Below are 21809 nucleotides of genomic sequence, written 5' to 3'. Positions count from 1 at the left end.
AGCCTCGCTCCCCAATTGTTTTTCGTTTGACTTGCGCAACAGACTAGCCTGGAAGGATTTGCTCCAAGTGGGATTTACTGAGGGATATATATACCTGTAGATACAGAATCTTGGATAAAATGGCATGTGTCATTCTTAGCTCAAACTTTTCTCTCTACTGCAGTTATTAAAGTTACATATCTGCATACAAAAATAATAACAACTGAACGCTTACCTCCATTGTTATCTCTCTGTCTCACTGCATAGATATACCGGCTTCAGATGTTGAGCTTTCTTTTCAAGTACTACCTCCACTGCTTTGAACATTACACACAAAAAGGAGAAACATGTCAGCTAAATACAAAAATTATTTAATCGAGTGGCAGCATCTCTTAGCTCTCGACTACAGCAATCGTTATTATTCCACAGGAAAAATTCCATTTCTCAGAAATCACAAGAAATTGTCACGTCTTGTGTTCAAAGCAAACGCTTTCTGTACAGTAGATGGACACTTATCAGCCATGCAATGCCTGATGTCACACATATGAATTTCCTTTCATCGCATCTTGTATTTCCTCTCTTTTTCGGAGGATGTGCTTCATCCACCTTTGTTAGGTACCTCAGTTGTACGATATTTTTGTCGTTTCTCGCCTCTAGTGGTTGCGATACTTTGTATATGACATTGCAAGTTCATAGCCACCGTAATTAGATTGGGAACATATTTTTTACCGACGGTCTATTTCTACGAAAACATAGCTAAACTTCAAGAAGCTGTCTTGAAGCGAAAACATTCGGAAAATCATGTGACGGACTCAAAGAATGCTTTATGAACGTAGAAAAATCACACCACCCGCTTTACAGCGATAGCCTTTGACGCCAGTAGTACTAAACTAAGGTTCTCTGAAAAAATACTAAAAAAGAAAAGTAAAAACTGTGAATAGACCGATTCAAGGTGAATGGTCAACATCTTGTCGAGGGCGCAAAAGCATTGGGACGAGCGCGCGGCCAACATATGGCGAGCCATTAAAATGTCACATCACGCTTGCTGTTCTGTTGGATTTTGCGAAAATGATAAACGTTCCCCTGACCTCTATACAGTGTGAGCACATGTGGAATTACTCAAGTTTCATAAGTGGCCAAAACAGCCAAAGTTAGCCGAGTTGTGGCTGAAACAAGTCCGCAAAAGTCGCAGCGATGATACCGTCAATCCACAGCCAGGCGCGCAAGGAACATTCGTCTGTTCAAATCATTTTCCTGAGGGCAAGAGGAGGCCAGACAACCCGAACACTGACTATCCATCATTGTTTCTAACAGTAAGTGACTTTTTGACGAGAAATTCACCTAAAAAACGAAAAGTTAGAGAGCGGGAGACGAACGAAGATGAGCGCGAAGAAGATAACACCGAGGTAACAAGTCAACACGAGGATGATACTGATGAAAGCGACGATGAAGATTTCGATTTTAGAGTGCCAATGCGCTTCGAACCGATAACTAGAGAAGCAGATGTAAAAACATTTATGAGTCTACCATTGAAAAAAAGCGTTTAAATGTATCTTCGATCATTTAATTTCAAAAGCGCAGCATATGCAATATTGGCGCGGACCAAAACAAACCACGAGAGGGCAGCCAAAGCAGGATTTACCGAAAAATCGTCCAGGTCCGGGAAGGAAATTGGACTTTCAGCGAGAGTTTTTGCTAACTTTAATGAAACTAAAACTTGGCCTGATAAATGAAGATCTTGCATTTAGATTTGTGGTGTCGTCAGCTACTGTCAGTAGTGTTTTTATAACATTGATTAAACTCATATGTAAAGAGCTGTGTGTCTTTATTATATCGCCTAGCAAACAGCAAGTCAGGAGCACTCTGCCAGCATGTTTCAAGAAACTTTACCCAAAGGTTAGGTGTATCATAGATTGTTTTGAATGCTTTACTGAGACACCCAATGGATTAAACCTTGCTGCTGCACTTTGGAGAGAGTATTTATAAACATCACTACACATGTATAGTATTGGTGGCCATCACACCTACAGGCGCTATTTCATATGTGTCACCAAGCTATGTTGGAAGAGCATCAGATGCTTATATAGTCAGAACATGTGGTTTTGTGAATCTCATTGAGCCTTACGATGAGGTTATCGTTGATAGAGGCTTCAAAATCAGAGACGATCTCATGATGTCCATGGCAACATTATGCATACCACCAAGTTGTGCAGATTCGATGCAGATGTTGCCATCACATGTGAGGAAAACATCAAACATTGCGAATGTACGAATATATGTTGAACAGGCCATTGGTCGAATCAAACTGTTTCGCATACTGAAACATGAACTACCAATCACCTTATTACCTCTAGTTTAAATTTCTTTTTTGGCTTGGGGTAACTTCTTTCTTTATCCCCCTGTTCCATCCCTGGGGGATACTGGTACATGCTGGTGAAACATAGTCATTTTTCACAGCATAGTTAATTTTATACAGTAAGGAAATGACGTGGTTACATGCCTCCCCAGTTCCAGCTATACATGTGCACCAAGATGTTAAAAATTCTGGGCTTAACTTTAGACCCTCAAGTGCAAATCCAAACTTGATGAGGATCTTCATTCAATCTCTGAGATCGAGACACGTTTCCTTTCAAAAACACCAAATTATTTTGTAGTGTGTGATATACATTGTCTACAAATCTACTAAGCCAATATGAATAGGCTTTCTGGTCCTTATACTTCCCAATGTACTCTACATCTACTGCTTTGACATTCAAAATGTAGCTTAAAAGAATACCATCGTCTATTTGGGGCCATTCTTGAACATTTTCTTGCCATGCTTCGTTTATAAGTGTATTTGGGTCAGTGTCAATCTTGTGTTTTTTCAGTATATTTTGGTACTCTTTTTTCAGTTTCTTGTTGATTTCCTCATGTGAGGACTTTATTGGTACTTTAAGTTCATAAGCACCAAAAGCTCCCGAAACTAGCTCGTTTTTTAAACCAGTTTGCTTCAATCCAGGAAGGGCTAAAAAGTCCTTAAGCGACAGAACGGTCCAATGAACAAAGTCTTCGTATTCGAGAGTTTCTTCATCTTGTCTCGGCATCGAATACGACATAAATATTCGTGAATTATACTTAATACGGTCCTGTTTATATACAAGTGCAAGCTCAAAGCTATGCAATTAAAAAAGATGACAGACAATTCGGAGAGCAGCTCGAATTCGAACAGCTTTCGCTGGTTGTTTGAGTGGTTTGGCCGCGCGCTCGCCTCAATGTTTTTGCGCCCCCGGCAAAATGGCGACCATTAACCTTGAATCGGTCTATTGTAGCACTTTTTCTCGAACCCATTAGATTATATAGATACACTGCACCTTAAAAGTAATTCAAGGTTTTTCCTGTGGCACAGTCTCGTGTAAAATTTACCATGACGCAAAACTGCACTTCGATCGACCCCTCGACAAACGCGAACGCTCGTGACTCGGCCACGCAGATTGACAAGTTTTGAGATTAACAGTCAGGCTTAGAGAGAATAATTCATGCAGTATTCCAAGAGCCCTGGCAGGGTATATATGATTATTCAGCTTCCAGAGTATAACGATCAACTCAAGCAAACAAACCGCCGCTAGGAGAAAGGAGAGTACCGGAAATAAAATGATCAGAAGAGAATTTTCACACCCACTGCATAAAAGCTATCATCTATATTTTGCCAGCAAAAAAAGTAAACAAACTCATGTTGTGCTTAATCTGTCCTTCCAAGTGAATTGAATTTAAGAAGTAACTGACTTCTTCTTTTGGACGACCAAACAGACACTCCCCTGTTTAGCTATAGCGGATCAGCAAGGAACGTTAGTTATCCGTTAGATTTGCCGACAGGGCGCGGGTCTTTTCTCAGGCAGGGATTTTCGCAGGCAAGGAGTTCAAGGTTTGCATCACATAAGTAAACTCAGTGACCCATTCAGTTAAAGCTTATCCCGGTTTCTGCATGAAGATATCGGGATTATTGCCCCTCCCCCTAAAGGGTTAATTTTATTTAGCAATAATTTCCATAAAATCCTCTACAATACAAAATATTGACAGCCTAAAAAACCATCCAAAATAACTCACTTTCGGCTCACATCTACTCTTTTTCTTTTTGTCAAAGCGTCTGGAAAACTATAAATAACGGAGTCAAATCTGAACAGATTCAAAGTCTAGTAATCTGCTAAGTAAAAGCATATCTAAAACTATACAGAAAAGAGAAAGGTGAATGGCAAATCTAGAACCCTATATACAAGGCTGCTAAAAACCATTAAACAATGTCAATGGCTCCCTCGGCAGCTGCGATTTCAATGTCACAATTATTATAGTCATACGCAGCGCGGCGCTTCACCCGTGTTCCTCGAGAGCAAACTAAGACCGACCGAAGGAGGGCAAAGGATGTCTTTGCTCGGATCCAGGAAATTGTTTGCGAGTATCGTTCCCCTTTCTTGGCGGCTATCAGCTCAGCTAATCGGCTGTGGTATCTTATGCATTCCATCCCCATCCCTCCCGTAGTTGTAGATACAAGCGGCGTAAACGAGCCATGCTCAACATCCAACACTCTCCTTAAATACAGCCGCTTCTTGTCGTTTTCATGGATGCGATAAATCTGCTGCGGTTCCCGGTCCTTGTAAGACTCGGCATTAGGGTGGCAAACCCTCACATCGAAGAATGCCGAGCTCTGGGGATCCAAGAAGCCACGCGCCCGAACGTCCAATCTTGCGTCTTGTGCTCTATTAGACCCTCTGCTGAGTTGTTCTTCAGTGATGTCTTTGAGAACTGGCTCGACCTCGACATCGGTATACACTATACTCAAAAGGTCGGCCTCTAGGTCTCTCAGCTCATTCTGCCGTTGGATAACAAAGCCCCCTCGTTTGCAAATCATTGCGTGGTCTACTGTGAAGATAGAAGATACCGGGATTATTGCCCCTCCCCCTAAAGGGTTAATAATAACAATAATAATAATAATAATAATAATAATATCGATCGATTTCTTAGCGCATTTCCATGTAAATTCTCTAATGCGCTTTACAACAATGTGTGGGGGACTTTTCCAGACTACCGGCGGCAGTTTACAATTAATAAAGGAGAAATTTTACAGATGCCCTCTTCCCCCATTTCCAGTAAACAGGCCAGACCACATCACAGTAATCTCGTGATGTGGGTTCTTTAACGTCCCCAGCCGAAATTAACTAATTGACAGGTGCAGGAGACGGGACCTATAGCTAGACGTCCTATCCGAGAAGACGAAGCAATGTGAGGGAAGGGTCTTGCTTAAGGACACAAGGTCAAGCCCCAGCCAGGACTTGAACCCGGGCCATCTGACCTAGAGTCCAGCGCACTGACCACTGGACTACTCAAGCTTGCATCCCAGTGTTACCCCTTTGAATTTCTTCAGGGCTCCCTGGCAATACACTGGTGCTGGACTACTTATACTCCTGGGTGGGGTTTCTTGCCTCAGAAAACGACTCAAGGACCCATTCAGGTCCCAAATCCGAACCTCACGACCATATTCCAGCCTAAGGCTACCTCTCCACTACAAAATTATGAAAACGAACATCACTGATCAAAAGCGGTTGGTGCACTGTATATCGGGCGTAAATTACCTTTTCCGAACTGGTACAACCAGGTTATTTTTATCCAATGAGATCCCACCACACGTGATGACAAAATACAAACCTTCAACTTTCCAAGAGCGATCCATATCCAGATTCTCATGGTCTCAGCCTCCATTTTATGTCCAAGGAGAAAAACGTCCGGTTGGTCAAAAGCGTCGCTTAATATGTAAGACTTCCCCTTTCTGTAAGGACCAGCGATGACTACGCATACTGGGCCTATAGAAAAATAATACAAAGAAATTTAAATTCGCAGCTAATATAACGACTTTGATGAAACGAAAAAATCCATTTTGCTATGATAACTTATAGGTTTTCTTCACTGTTTCGCCAAATTAACCGTTGCAATTCGAAATTAATTCTAATCAGATTGGAGCTTACTTGGCGCATTCTTTATCATATTGGGTCAAGAAATGACGAATATGGACCTAGAGAGTGCATTTCAGTTTGAGTTAATAACTTATTTTAATAATCCACTTTATGGTCGGCGAAATGTAAAGATAAGATAGCATCTTTGATATTGTTGCCATCCATAGCTTGTCTTTTACTCTCCTGAGTTGCTTAAGTCCTTCCTCGACCACTCTTAGAGAGCATCTCTGATCGTCTGTCCTTGTTGTCCCTCTCGTATGCAAATTCCAGCGGTGGTTGTTTGGCAAACAAAGGGGAGTAGCAGACTGTGTATTTCCTATGGTACGTCATGGAGGATAGAACCAATTGCGGTTAGCAAAATATATGCTCAGCAGATGAAGCGATAGAGCGATCAGATTGAACATATCCGAAATGTGTCTTGAAAGTAATTCAAGCCAAATTTGAAATATTTCGAACATTTCCTTTGACTATCCTGGACACTAAAATTATAAAGAGACGTAGACATCAGCATGGCGGGGGCGATGCTGGTGTAAGGATTTATGAAAACATCACGAGATTGAATATAATGCCATTTTTCATGCTGTGTCGGAGATATTTTCAGTACCAAAACGTGGGGCTAAGGTCTGTGCCCCATCAAATTTTTTTTGAGAAGGGTCTACTGCCCCCTGCCCCCGCCTCTGCTCAATTAGCTAATGTAAATATTCTTGAATAATCTTCAAGGCGAAGTCGGGATTATTATAAAACAATATTCACTAGGCCTGAGGCGAATGATTTTCTTGGTATAATTGCCTAGGTGTTTTCGAATTCTTTTATAAATAATCCCTTTGAGATAAGCAGCTGGTTTCCATTAGAATTAAACGGATATATTTGATTCAATCAGCGAAAGCCTCATCTTTCTTTGAAAAGTATTACGCCAAACTCAGAATTGTAATTTTTTCGATCGTGTGTATCAATTGACAAAACACGGGGTAGCCATTTTGAAATCTAGCGTCCCTGCTTTTAATCACCTTAAGCAAGGTACGCAAGTACGGTGCTACAAAGTTCCTTGGTCACAAAATCTTCCCGTATTGCATCGGTCGCAGCTTGCTTGCGAAAGGTTGCGAGTTAGCTTTCTTGAGACGAACCAGCTGTTTTCTGACGCCACTCTCTTACTGTGTTACTTTGTTACTGTGTTGATGGGAGAAAACACTGGAAAATAAGCTAAAGGAGCAAGCAACCAAGATTTGATTCATATGATGAACTGGAGTACATTTGGTATATCTTGCTTTTGACGCGGCTACATAAACAAAAAGAAATGTTAACGTCTTTTTTACCTCTCTCTTAACCTCACTATTTTCTTGGATCAAACGCCGTTGCTGTTCCTGCGGTGATCGAAATTGATAAAAAAAAATTTAATCATTTTGATATTCTGTTTTATCAAAAAATCATACAAATGCTTGCTCTATAATTGGTAAAGGAATGCGTCGGATCACAAGTTTAATAGAAATACGCCTTCCTTAGCTAGTCAAAAATTATTCAAAATTGCCGCTTCTTGATCTGTCAGTTTCTCTGAGCACAGGGGGAAAGGAAGAAGGTGCAGTAACTGCGTTTCTGAAAAACTTCCACTCTAGCGTCATCTCGAACAAGCATTTTATATTTAGTCGCGCAATGCGGAAATCTACAAATATCAAAGCATGATATTAGTGTCACCTCGAGCTTTTGCTTTTCCTGCTCTTGAAATGCTCTGGCAGCCAACTGTTCGGTCAATCTTTCATCGTAGTCTTTCAGTAATCGCAACTGGCTAACGTATTGCTCTTCCTCTTCCATCAGTGCCTAAACAAGACAATGAACAATCTCATAATTAAGACAAAATTGATCAAAAACAAATCAAAAGAAACTTAACTTTAAAGTTAGGATTTTTCTCAATGGATGTGATAAGTCAAAATCTGGCAGAACTGGCGTCGACCTCTTTGTTTTCTTCAGCTGCTTTTTAACGGCGTAACGATTTTAAAGGAGAAATGTTAATATACAGATAAATACTAATCGAAAGACGTATTTACTTATTAACGTAAAACAGCTGGATTTTTCCAAGAGTGTAACTAAACCCAAAACTCCAAGGAAGGGCCTGTACAATTGACGCCTACTAAGCAATCACACCGGAAGCAACCCGTGAACTGTGCTGCCAAACTAAGCAATGGAAATCCAGAGGCAAACACTGACTGCATGTCGACTTTTACAAGTAGACCGGTAAAGCCCCCAATTTTACTTACTGGGTGAAACTCAAAAGACACCGCCTCAATTTCATCTTTTGCGCCGATGGCAGACTTGTGGTAGTCATCTTTAATCAGATTATACTTTCCAATAATCTCATGAAAAGAAAGCCTGGCTCCTTTTTTCCTTTGTAATAACTGTAGTACTGGGTCCAGGTGCTGCTTTTTGAGCATTGCGAGCAGACTGTTGCAGAATTCTCCGGTAATTTTTGCATTCTTCTCTTGCCATAACTGAAACCTTTCATTCAATGATTCCTAAATCGAACACAATGATACAGAGCGGAAAATTAAAATGGGAAGTGAGATGATTACGTAAGACGCTTCCTTGAGCGTGTAGGAGCTGTTTTACTGAGAAAACACTTGAGAGCTTGTCTACGAGAAAACCGGCCAGAACCGGGCAGGGGTGATAAAGCTCTAATCACCGAGTTGGCTCAAACTTATCACAAATGCTAAGTATCATGAGTTAGCAAATGTGTAAAAAAATGATAGGAAAACCCTCATTTCTTGCACTTAGTTGGACTATTCTCGAGGAAACGCAGCAGTTGATAAAGAACGTCAAAGGCGCATGTAGTCGAACTTTCTTACAAAAAGAAATCTAAGGAGAAAGTTGCTAGTACATACACGTCTCTGTGGTGCCTCAGTTGCAACTTTTAACTTGATATCATTTGTTAGATAAGTAGCTATTATGTCAACAATGTACCAAATTCGATATGCTTCGTTACCTCGTTGAAATATTAAACGCTGTGAGAGCTCTTGGAATGATCGTTCAAAATTCATTGGTCTTTTACTGCGTGTTACTTATCGACGTAGCTCAATTGGTTAGAGCTCAATTGGTTAGAGCGCAATGTAAAATGGGGTTGACAGGCCTACACGACTCCCCAGCGCGTGTTTAGAGTTGTCTATTCAAAGTTTGGCCCCATTGAGTATGTCTTTGGGCGACCGTCCTCTTTTGTAAGATACGAGAAGCGGATTTTTGTATATTTCGTTCAGTAGTGGTTGTGTTTCTATTAAATGCCAGTGTCTCATGAGAATTTGCTTTAGGTTCGGCACTGATGGCTGGTATTGTGTAACAAAGGCAAGATTCGTTGGTTCGTCTTTTGTTTCTGTTGAAGAGCTAATTTGCTGTTTTTTAATTTACTTCTGAGAGGATTGTGCTAATGAGGTCCTTTGGGTAGCCTCTCTTTAGCAAATGCGCTTCATTTGTAATTTTCTCCTCGAGTTTTGTTTGAGAGGAGTTTGTTCTTAGAAGTCTGAGGGTCTCCCCTTTTATGAAGTCTCTTTTAATTCCTTGTGGGTGACAGGAACTATAGTGTGTATGCTGCAATGTCTCAGTTTGTTTAAAATGAGTACGCACATCAGGGACTGCTAATCTTTCGAATCGCTCGCCTTTGTGGATGTACGGCTATTTTTTTTGACTGTCTCGATCGTTAAGTTGTCTTGATTGCTTTTAGCTTGCGCCATGCGCGCTGATTCGATCGTACTACAGTTCTTAGTGTTCAGTGTTCCAGCCGCTTTGGCTCGTTTTCTTTTCTTTATTTCGGTGTTAAAGCGACAGATTTCACGTTCATAGAAGCACATGATCGCCTTTGATGTTTCTTGCTCCGCGTTGTTAAGGATTTGCTTTATCTCATTTTTGAAATCCTCGTCTGCTCTCATTTTGGCCCTCGCCCTATACTGTAGGAATTCTGGGCATGTTCTGCTAGGCATTTGGTACAGAGGGATTTGTTCGTTATCCTCAGACTTACCTAGTAGATCATCTTCAGTGGCGGTGTCGCATGAGGTTTCCATGTCTTCTTCATTCTCTGAATGGCATTGCTTTGGCCTGGGGCGTTTAGCAGCCCATCTGCCGTTATAATGTCTTTGGACATTTTCTCAGATGGTCAGGCAAGACCGCGGTTTCGATCCTAATCTTGTGGATCTCGTCATTTGCCGATGAACTAGATAGACTGGTAGAGATTCGTTCTCGGTATCAGTCACTCATTAAGTGTTTCACAACCATTTCGTACTCGCTAGAAGGATCGAAAGTCCTTTGTTTCTATTGGCTCTTACTTTTGGCCAATTGTGTGTACGTATCCACGATCATTTCCCTTGGGGCATAAGTTGTGTTTTTCGTATAGGCTAAGATGCAATATTTTGAGCAGATACTGCTCAAAATATTGCATCTTAGCAGATACTGCTCAAAATATTGGGAGAGAGTCTCCTGCATTGATTTAGAGTTGTTCTTCATTGATTACTCTGTTTTCTCCGTTTTAAACCCCCATGGGGAGTGGTAAACTAACGTATGTATGTATGTATGTATGGACTTACATAAAATGTCTTAGTGGCAAAAAGATAGTTTGACGTCCTGAGAGCTTGGTTAGAAAAACGCCATCTTGGATCATAAAAATTCTTTCTCATTGGCCATCGTAGCTTGATAAGAAATAGCACACAAACCTGCAGTTACAAACATGACAGTAAAACGCATGTTGGAAAATCTTGTTTTCCACATGCGTTTTAATGTCATGTTTGCAACTGCAGTTTGTGTACTATTTCTTGCCATCTTGGATATTACGTAGCAATAGTCAAAGTTTGTTCGGCGCTTTGTCCTTGTTGACCTGTTTGACCTTTGTGAACTAACAATTTCTGATACTCTTAATAGTTGAAATGAGGTGAACGGTTGCGTGGTTGAATATCAAAATATATACTAAAATTCAAAAGGAAAAGGAAAGTGAAATTTTAAAGAAAAGCTAGCCGGCGAATATAACCCGAGGGGGTGGGTGGCTTGCCAAAACCTCAGAACTGCCAAAACGATAGAAGACTTCCAGTGAGATATACCGGCGTGTAAGTTTTCCTTGTTAACCTTTGCTTCGAACTGAAAACTGTGCTTACCTTTCTATATTCAACACAAATCTCGGTTATTCATTCTATGAATTTTTTCAAACCATTTTATTGTAGACGAATAAATTGAAGCTCAAAATGGTGATACAGCCTTATGTGGTAAATTCTCAGTCGCCAACCTTGACCAAAGCCGATTTTCAACATCGTGTGCTTTTCCAAGCAGTCTATAAGTAAATGTTGTCTTTCCTAAGTCTGTTATGAGTCCACCGAGTAAATCCTCTTTATTCCACCAGTTGCATTCTCCTGCGCAAAAAAAAAAAAAAAAAAAAAAAACTAAATGACATTTAAAACATTGCTGGCAAATAAAAACGACAAAAATGTTTGTAACAAATACAAATTATCCTAGTTAGGTAAGCGCCCATATTTCGCTAAATAATATCGATTGGACAAGATGAAAATAATATGAAAATATCTTTTGTCTTCCAACCAACTACTTGACGTAATTATGCAGTGTTTATGCTTTCAAAAGAAATCGAAAATTTCATTTTAGCTTCAGGTATATTTAGGTAATTTCTAATGTAAACTCTCTATGACATAGGCGACCGTGGAGGCGTGCGTCAAAAAATAACGAAGCTCTTTTTCTCACAAGTCGGAACATTTCAAACACTTCCGCATGAAAAATACTGCATTCAAGCTAATTCTAATCAATAAAGATAAAAATACGATCGAAAATTAAAGGTAAATGCTGAAACAAACAAAATCTAATTCGTAACAATTAACTTCTGCCTTTTGTCTGCGTTCATTTTGGCAAGTGAATGTTTCTAATCAATTTTGTCGGTGTTTACCCATACGAATAATGATCTTCAGTTCTATTATTTCTAACTTGTTCCATGTCAACTGGCATAGGGTTGTTCTTAGTTCCAAATGGCTCCTGTTGCTGCTTTTCAAACACATGCAATGTTGGAAGGTCGCTAAAGGATCACTGGATCCCGCGGTAAACTAGTTCTCCAAGTTTCTCCGTCTACATCATCAACGCTCCGCCATCCGTGTTACCAAGCCGGCAATATCATTTAGTGCTCGAGGGTGTATGTCATATAACCACTTACAATGTGGCCGGGGCAAAAATACTGCCAGACTCTGACATGAAATCAGATACAATGAAATATATCATATATTTCATATATGATATATATATATATATATATATATATATATATATATATCATATATATCATATATATCATATATATGCGCATGCTCGCTAGTGTATTCTAGTTTGAGCACTCTGGCATGGCTTAGACGATACCACAAAGGTTGGATCGTTTGGGGTGACCATATTGGTTATCCTCCATCCTAGCATTAGCACTGCACTGATGAGGCCCAGAAGGCCGAAACAGTACTGTCTGCAGTTAGATATAGCTCTTTGGCATACAAAGCTTTCCTTTCATGTCCAAATTGAGCACTCTAACTAGGATGAGTCATTGCTCTGCAATTGCGCATGCTCGCTAGTGTATTCTAGTTTGAGCACTCTGGCATGGCTTAGACGATACCACAAAGGTTGGATCGTTTGGGGTGACCATATTGGTTATCCTCCATCCTAGCATTAGCACTGCACTGATGAGGCCCAGAAGGCCGAAACAGTACTGTCTGCAGTTAGTTATATATATATATATATATATATATATATATATATATATATATATATAAAGTGTGACTTGATTTCCGTAGAACAGTGCTCAATACATAGAAGTAGAGCGAAGTATATATTGTGGTAGGAAAAAGACAAGTAAACTACAAGTTCATCCCATAGATCATTGGATAATGCAATTCAAGACTTTTTATTGGCTTAGCAGACATGACAGTAGACAGTAAGAGATTACATATCAAATGTAAGCAGAAAACCTCGGACAAAATATGTAAGGGATTTCTATCTACGTGTCAGTTTTTTAATCATTTTCTCTTTCCTTGTGCTGAGAGGAGACCAATATATCACCAGCTTATTTGTTTTTCGTTGAACCAGAAACTATCTCAAGCTTAACAAATAACAAGTCAAATATTTTGGTAGCGGTAAATCTTTGTTACATTTTAAACTTTGTAGACTAGAAACACAACATGCCAAATGAATGTTAAAGTTGACCGCTCAACAAAATTGCAGGCGCGATGTGATCAACCATGGCGGACTGTCCTTTTGGTTTACATCAGATCTGAAAACGTAAAATTATCTTTTTGCCACCAACACATATCATGTAAGTGATCCAACATTTCAAGAGCTCTAACCGCGTTTGATATTTCAACAAGTCAACGAAGCAAATCGAATCAGGTACATTGTTGGCATAATGGCTAATTATCTAATAGATGATATCAAACCAAAAGTTGCAACTAAAGCTTTACAGAGACGTTAATGTACTATAAATTTTCTTCCTAGATTTCTTCTGTCAGAAAGTTCGACTACATGCACCCTTGACGTTTACTGTCGGCTGCTGCGTTCCTCGAGAATAATCAAACTATGACTGCGAAAAATGTTCTCAAAAAGGGCTCAACTAGCACTATCCAAAGATAAAACAAAAATTTGGTTTACGGAATTTTGATGATACAGACCAAAAAGCGGGAGTTAGATGTAAATTTCACGTCGGAATGGGTTGTGAAGTCAGTTGTCCCAAACATTTATTACCGATTTTGGAAGTCCAGTGTTGGCTTTCACTGCCCATGTACAAATAATGATCAGAAGTGGTTGGTCATCGGAGATACTGGACCTTAAAATACACTTATCTTTGGAATTTGCCAAAACCAGAAAAAGTCGTCTTTTCTTAAGGAGAGGTAAGGGAAGAAATGAAATGAAAAATTTAAAACGATTCAATACAGTTCTTGAAGTCTGATAGATATAGAACACAACCCAGCTGATTGAATTTGCAGATGGCTTTTCGGTTTGTCACAGCAGCAAAGCAGAGTTAGCTAATTAATTATGCAAAAAATGCAGGAATTGGGGTTTTCTCCAAGGGGACCCTATATCTCCCAGGAAATTAAATATTTTGACCTATTATTTCCACACATTTGTTAGCTTATGATACTAAGCATTTGTGCCAAGTCATAGCCAAATCGGGGATTTGAGCTTTATCGCTCCCCTGCCCGGTTTTCCGTGGACACGCTATTAAAGTAACGCGCAAACATGAGTTGGAAAGAATGTTAGCACTTCTCTCCTTCACGAGAACATTATCCCTCAACAGAAAAAGTTCAATGACCAGTTTTATTTAGGATTTGCTTTATCTTTTCATGACAGAATTTTTTCTTAATTTTTGAGTGCATTAATTTATACTTCTTGGTACAGTGAACCATTTTTGCACTTTGGATAAAGGGTAGATGGACATTAAAATAATGTAAATAATAAAAAAACCCTTTCTCATCTTTTTCTTCGTTAGTTGATTGTAAAAGATGTCAGTCTGGGTTATAGATAGCTCCAACAATATTTGATATCCTAAATACTACCAGACATATTTCAATTTCATGATTTTCCTGACCGCAATGGTTCTATCCTTCAGGACACATCGTGGGAAACATATATTTTGCCACTCCCCTTTGTTTGCCAAACAACCACCACTGGAATGCACGTGCGAGAAGGACTACAAAGACCGCCGATGAGAGGCGTTCTCTAAAAGTTGTCGAGGAAGGACTCGAACAACTCAGGAGAGTAAAAGACAAGCTATGATTAGTTACAATATTTAAAACGTTATCTTATATTCATATTTTGCGGACCATACAGTGGATTATTAAGAGAAGTTGTTAACTCATACTAATGCTTTCTCTAAGTTCATATTCGTCATTTTTTGACCTAATATGATGAAGAATGCGCCAAGCTCCAATCTGATAAGAATTAAGTTCGAATTGCTTCAATTAATTTGGCCAAACGGTGAAGAAAACTTATAAGTTATCCCAGCAAAATGGATTTTTCATTTTAAAAGTCGTTAATATTAACTGCGAATTTCTTTGTACCATTCTTCAACAGGCCCAGTATGTGAGGTATCCATTGCTGGTCCATGCTGAAAGGGGAAGTCCTACATATTAAGCAAAGCTTTTGACCAACCGGACGTTTTTCCTCTTGGACATAAAATGGAGGCAGAGACCATGGGAATCTGGATATGGATTGTTTCTGAGAAATTTAAGGTTTGTATTTTCATCAAGTTTGGCGGAATCTTATGGGACAAAAATAACCTGGTGGTGCCCAGTTCGTGACGAGGAAATTTACTCGCGATACTCAGTGCATTAAAAATTTTTAATTATTAATGTTCATTTTCAAAATGTTGTGGTAGAGAGGCGGCCTTAGGCTGGAATGTGGTCGAGAGGTTCGGATATGAGACCTGAATGGGTCGTTGGGTCGTTTTCTGAGGCGAGAAACTCTACTACGAGTATAAATAGTCCAGCACCGGTGGATTGCCAGGAATGTAAATATTAAGACTAAATATTCAATTGACATTACATCTAGAATTCCAATGGACAAGAATTCACAGTGGTGTTACTGGACTCTGAAGGGATTGACGCTACAACTGCTGAAAACACCGATGACCATCAGATCTTCACTTTAACTGTCTTGTTAGCGTCTGTGTTGATATACAATTCGCAAGGTGTTCCGACACGAAGTGATGTAGAGAAACTGGAGTATCCTTGACAACTCTCCAATAGAACAGATACTAGAACTATAGTTAGGGGGTAGCAAAAAAAAATTGTAGGAGCTCTCCAACAAAAAAAATGATTTTGCTGTGTGTTCAACGAAAATATAAAAGTAACCGTTGTGCACTCTCTTCACTGCAGTTAGGTAAGTTCAAAGGGAGCTATAATTGTTAGTCATTGAGCTCAAAATGAATTGTGTGTTTTGTTTTGTTCAGCACAAATACCGTAAAGATGCTCTATTATTCCTTGACTGTTTGCAGCTACATAGTAAAACCTTCCAAAAGAATTCAGGTGCGATCCACCGTATCTGGTGCGTATAGTTCATCGCAAAACAGCGAGTTTTTCCATAAAAAATTTCCCTATTTCATTTGGCTGCTTAGAGATGTATTGCAGTCTATACCAGATGACCGCAAGAACGTCAAAGAATATTTCTTAAAGAAGGTAATCCCACTTTAAAGAGAACATTACTTAATTGTGATTAGTATTTAATTTACACGAGGACTTTCAAAAAGTCTCCTTGTCGAGCCACTGTAGTTTTGAGAGGCATACCACTGTTTTTTAAATGGGAAGCAAGATGTAGCTTAGTCTATTCTTAATCACTATTAGGGAAGGAAACTCTTTCCCGATTGGTTTGTGCCGAACTTGTCGGGTACGTTCGAAACCATCCAACAGGATGGCAAAGTTCACTGCTCGAAGGTGTGTATGATAACGTCCCATCTTTGTTGAGAGAACATAGGTATATGCAGTGGCTAACCTCATTAACTACGATAGATCATTAATCATCTTGAAAACTCAAGATCTCGTGCATCTTCAAATCATGTGTATGTAGTTCACAATCTATGTCTAGGGGAACGCGCCATCTTTATATGCCAGTTAGGTAATTCGGTTATTAGAAACTTAAGGGTCCTGAGCTTCTCGTGCTTAATGTCAGGTTTTTAAAGGACAAGCTTCACCAGATGGGCATCATAACACCAAGGAAGGAGTTGCTGAGAGCATCTTACGTTTCTTCCCTGACTTCGATCCTTTTGAATTACCGCCCCCAACAACTGATCGTAGGACAATGACAAAGTTAAACCAGAAAAAAAGTGAAGTTAATGGTTCTTTTTGGCTTGGTTTGAAGAAGTTCAAAAGCCTAGAGGGATGCTTTATCCCCTAAGAACAGCTTCAATGATGGAGAGATCGTTACGGGAGAAGGTAGGCTTGCCTTTTTTAAACTGTTGCTTTATATATTCCCCATGAGTGAGATTATATTAAATGCGATGGCGACTTCTAACTGTGCACGCGTCCGATCGGCGATTCTTACCTTCCCTTTTTTCAATGCACAAAGCTATCTACCTTTTTTATGATTTGATTTGATCCGTTCCTTCGAAGCAAATGCAAGAAGTATAAGCTGAAAAAGCAATTTTTCATCTGAGAAAAGCTGTGTTATAATTAGAGTGGCCAGGGAAAAAAATTGATAACAATACTAATAATGTTGACAGTGATGAAATGACGATAACAACTGTGATGTAGCAAGTTGATGTCACGGAAAGGAATACTTCAATAAAATTTCCTTTTAGGTCTTGCAGCCATGGTTCAGCTCTACATCGACGCAATTAATGCTCCCGATGCTATTCCGAATGTCCGAAGTGCATGGGACGCGTTTGTTGAAGGCAAATGCGCCGAGGCGAAACAGTGCTCTTTGCAGATGTATGGTGCACTTTTGACAGCCCGATTATCGGATGCGTTACCATGTAGCAACAATGATATTCGTATGTGCCACAATGATGCTCTGGAAGAATGTGAGGATCGGTTGGCCAAGGATCTTGCTGGGATCTCCACAAACTCAGTTGAACTGACATCAAGAGAGTTTCAGGCGAGTCGTAAAAAAGAGTCTGTTTTAGAGTTTTCTTAACCATCCTGGTTTCTTCTTGGTTGGTTTGCACTTTTCAAGATAATCGATTTCAATGATCAGTAATTGTGTAAGCTAAATTCTCGTATCGTTTAAAGAGCAAAGTTTTGGTGACATCTCTTTCACATCACAGATTTCATTTCAAACTCTTTTCACATGGAAAGCCTCGGGACCGTAGATTGAAGTAATTCTTCTTGCTCTCAAGAACCTTCAGTTTTGCTTCCAAGTTTCTATTATAACTACTAAATGAATGTAAAGGATTTTCTTACTGAGCTGACGTCTTTTTGGCTAGAAGGTAAACTAATATAAGATCCATTTCTCTCCGGGCTGGGCTTAAGGGTCTTTTCATTTCTTGTACAAGCACCTAAATGAAATACTTTTAATATGAATCAGCTCCTTTAAATAACGTTTTTATTTTTCCACAAACAGTCTTCAGTGGAAGTAAAATTGTTCTCTTGGCTGACTAAGAACGAAGAGCTTACGAGACAATCCTGCGAGGTTCACCTAGCAAACCTAAAAGAAACTCATCTGGATCCTGTGTTTGACAAACTTTTGGGTGAAGAAGGAGTCAAAGTATCATTTGAAGACATAATTGGAGGATATCAGAGAGTTAAGGACGATTACCACAAGTACGCAGTGGGAGCTGAAGATGTGATCGCTGCAGTATTTTTGAAGCTTCATAAAGTAAGAAACAATTCCAAAGTACTGATAAAGATAAATTTCAATATCAAAATCCTTATCAGGATTGAAAAGATCTGTGAAGTACTGTGGAGGTTTAAGTGAGATGCATCTCGATCGTATCTACGCGGATGCAAGCCCTGTTTATTCTATGCAATGTTTTTGTAAGGATTACACTAAACTAACGGCCTCATAGCGCGAGACAGCGAAGTCCAACTCTTATCCGGATACGTAAAGGTCCGAATGAGGTACTTTACACGTAGTACTTTGCAGGTAAATATCTAAGTGAGGGACAACACAAGTAATTATCAAACTCAATTCTATCATTCCTCTCTAAAAACTTCAACTCCCGTGGAATAAGGCTGTACTTCATATACTTCATATACTTCATTTGAGTAATTCTTGTTATTCCTCTGATACTTTTCTACAACACATCTAAGCTTAGTTATGCTCGAAGTTTACATCATCAACAAACGTGGCCAAGTTTGGTACAAAATCATACTTTACTTTAAAACACTCACACTCAGTTATAACTGACTTTAAACAGAAATGAATTCCGTGATAGATTTCACTGATGGGTGGAATTCAGAGTTATGACGCGCATTTAATTTAAGCTTTCATTGCTTCGCACTCATCTCAACAAACTTAAAAATAAAGACGCTTTTCATGATTTCTAAAATGTGAAATACATGTTCACCGTTGATAAATGAATTAAAAATATGAAAATATCTAATTTCGTCTTAGGATCTGCTGAAAGAGAAAGAGCAATATTTGGGGATACTAACACAACTGAAAGACTTTGACGAGGAGCGGAGCCGAGAATTGGCCGCCAGGGCATATCAAGAACAGGAGAGGAAGAGGCTGGAGGTGGGAATTAAAGACAGACATACTCGGTCAAGTCGATGTGTTTATTATCTATAAGCCCTAATCCTTTGCCATATCTTTAGGATATAAATTCAAATTTTACTTTTTGATGAAGGGATCTTTGATCCACTTGATTATCGAGTCAGAGAATGGTTCAGTAACCCGTTCTTAAAAGTTATATTCATGGTAAGAGTCGGCGTGCAAAAACATGCCAAGCAAATTTGTTTCTATCTGTGACCATGTGTTTGGTGAGAAGCAGGGAAAAAAAGCTATAAATAGGATCAACGATGGTTTTCTCAAAAGGGTCAGTTTGACATGGATAACGAACTATGATCTGAACTTACCATGTTTCGTGCATATAACCTGTCGTTGTTATAACAATTTTGTTTTTCCTTCCCTAGTCTTTCGTTCGGCCCTATGTTCACCCTTGCTTCAGATTCCCGCTTTTTCGGCAGAAAGATTCTTGAAAGAGGTAACGTGAGATATATTTTTCTCTTAACAGGAACAGCAGGCACGTCTTCAACAAGAAAATCTTGAACAGAAGAAACAGGTAAGAAATGATAGGTATCTTTCTACGATGTAAAAACCTCCTTATAGCTAAGAACTTAAATTAGTTAAGCTTTCGTACAGCACTACTAGAAACGTTTTATCAACTCGTTTCTCTCCCTTAACATGTTCCAACTGGCTTATTTGTTGGAAACTTGAAATTGTTGATTGCTATGCATAAAAAGTGTTTATTTTTTAGTTTTATCGCTCAGTTTGTCGGAAGAGATCAGGAGGTCTGAGTTCGAATTTGAATGAAGACACGAATAGGATGCAAATATCATTGCAAGTACTGAAGCTAAGATTCATGTGTCATGTGTCACGTGCGGCCGAAAATAACGAAAGCCCTCCTCATATAAAAGACGGGCGCAGTGGTTGCTTCTGCGCATCTCCGGTGTGTAGGATCGGACAGCTTAAGAGAGCATCTCATTCCTAGTAATGAAGTTGTTATGAATTATTGAAATCAGAAGTTTTTGGGAACTACTAAAATTAGGAATGTACTAGCTAAGTTTTTGGGAATTGTTTGGGCCTGTTAGATTATCCTGAAATCCTTATGCGAGTCTTTTGAGCCTTATTTTTTCTGTACTGCAAGAACACACAATTCGCATTTATTTTACTTTTTGAGTGATGTGTCCTTGACAGCATACGTCGTAATGGGGCTTAATTCTCCTACGATAATAGTCTTCAACTGGAAGTTTTGTTTAAGTTTTTGTTCTCGCAGATAACTTGTTTTTCAAGTACTTTGTTGTCCATTTCGATGTTATTGTAATGATAACAGGAAAATTTAGAAGGGATGAGAAAAAGGAATCTCAAAGAAGAGAAAGCGCTGTCACTTGTTGCAGAGGAGAGATTTTCCGATCTTATAATTCCTATTCTTATTTTGTGATCAGATGGAAATGTTGATAAAGAATCTAGATGAAGAAAAAAGACGCTTCGCTGACCAAAGGAATGGTGAACGTAAGGCACATCAAGATCAACTCCAAAATATGGTGGAAGCAAGTATGAGACAAGCCCAGCAGGAACGCCAGGCATTTATGAGGGAAAACAAAGTTTTTCAAGAGCGATTTCTGGCGATCCAAGAACGCAACGAAGAAAACATGAAAATGGTGAAGAATCTGTCTGACCAAGCTGCTCAGCAAGAGAAAGAAAGAGAAGTTCTTCGTCAACAGATGAAGGATCAAGCTGATCAAGACAAGGAAGATCTATTAAAAGCGATGAATGACAAACACGATGAAGAAATGAAGGCTTTACGCGATGAAATAAACGCAAGGTCGAATGAGGTGGCAGGGAAAGTTCCACCGGATGAAATAAAGAGTGAGAAAACGGCAGGTTTGATAGACAAACGTACCAGAGAAGCAGAAGAGCGTCAAAGAAACATAGCGGAGACGCGAAAGAAACAGCAAGAAGTAGAAAAACCAGGATCTTGCAAGAAAGCGCTAAAATGTGTGGGTAAAGTTGTCCCATTGCTTAGTATAGCTGTTTCTGCTATTGTTCCTCCCGTAGCAGCGATTGCTGTTCCAGTCGGTGCCGTGGTTGGTGCTGCGTGTGAGGCTATTTCAGACCATGTTTGCAGCATAATGTGATTCTGCATGCACCCTGCCTTGTTGGTCTCAACTGCAAAATAGATTTCATTGATAAGGTATTTTTATTAAGGACCTCTCAGGTACCGATACTGAGTATTTTTATCTGTTGAACGAGTCTAAAACGTTACCGGGATTCTTGATTGACATTGGCGCGTAAATTTCGTTTGTGCAGTTGTAATTTGTATTTTTTCTTTATTGCTGATATTTCGTTTCCTAAGGGATAGAGAAAGATGTTTTTCGCGCTGTCACGAGCGTGGCACAGAAGAGTCCCTAGAAGAAATCAAACCTCAGACCTTCATATTTTTTGCGCACTGAGCTAATGATACACTGAGGCGAGAAAAGTCATTTCTAAGTCTTACTGGTTCATATGAGACACACGGCCTGCACACTGCAAGGATGAGCATGCATCGCCGATGGTGTCATGTGCGGGTAACTGATACGTCTAAAGACTGTTTCAATTCGTTTGAACTTTAACTGATCATTTACTGATTATTTACATTTTTTTTTCATGTTTTCCGGTCATCATAAGTGTTACATAAAAGACGTAGATGTTAGGTTGCAT

The 21809-nt window shown here is 39.4% G+C and overlaps 1 protein-coding gene and 2 pseudogenes across 1 annotated transcript in view; 2 read left to right on the top strand and 1 right to left on the bottom strand.

The window, feature by feature from the left end:
• Positions 1–2329: 2329 nt before the first annotated feature.
• LOC148735980 (uncharacterized) lies at positions 2330–3062 on the bottom strand (annotated as a pseudogene).
• A 10681-nt stretch (positions 3063–13743) lies between these two features.
• The window catches only part of LOC148735978 (guanylate-binding protein 6-like), a 20272-nt pseudogene continuing 12206 nt past the window's right edge, over positions 13744–21809 (top strand).
• LOC148735979 (uncharacterized) overlaps positions 17259–21809 on the top strand; it is a 5254-nt gene continuing 703 nt past the window's right edge. Inside the window, exons 1-5 of the mRNA XM_088755723.1 lie at positions 17259–17543; positions 18009–18263; positions 19002–19124; positions 19624–19671; positions 20555–21809. The exon at positions 20555–21809 is cut by the window's right edge and continues 703 nt beyond it. Of these exons, the coding sequence (XP_088611849.1) occupies positions 17259–17543; positions 18009–18263; positions 19002–19124; positions 19624–19671; positions 20555–21247 (1404 nt within the window). The 3' untranslated portion in view covers positions 21248–21809. The remainder of the gene's footprint in view (positions 17544–18008; positions 18264–19001; positions 19125–19623; positions 19672–20554) is intronic.

This window comes from Stylophora pistillata, chromosome 3, assembly GCF_964205215.1.
Source record: "Stylophora pistillata chromosome 3, jaStyPist1.2, whole genome shotgun sequence".
Classification (NCBI taxonomy): domain Eukaryota; kingdom Metazoa; phylum Cnidaria; class Anthozoa; order Scleractinia; family Pocilloporidae; genus Stylophora; species Stylophora pistillata.
Note: the sequence above shows the minus strand (reverse complement) of the source record. Positions and strands in the feature narration are given on the sequence as shown.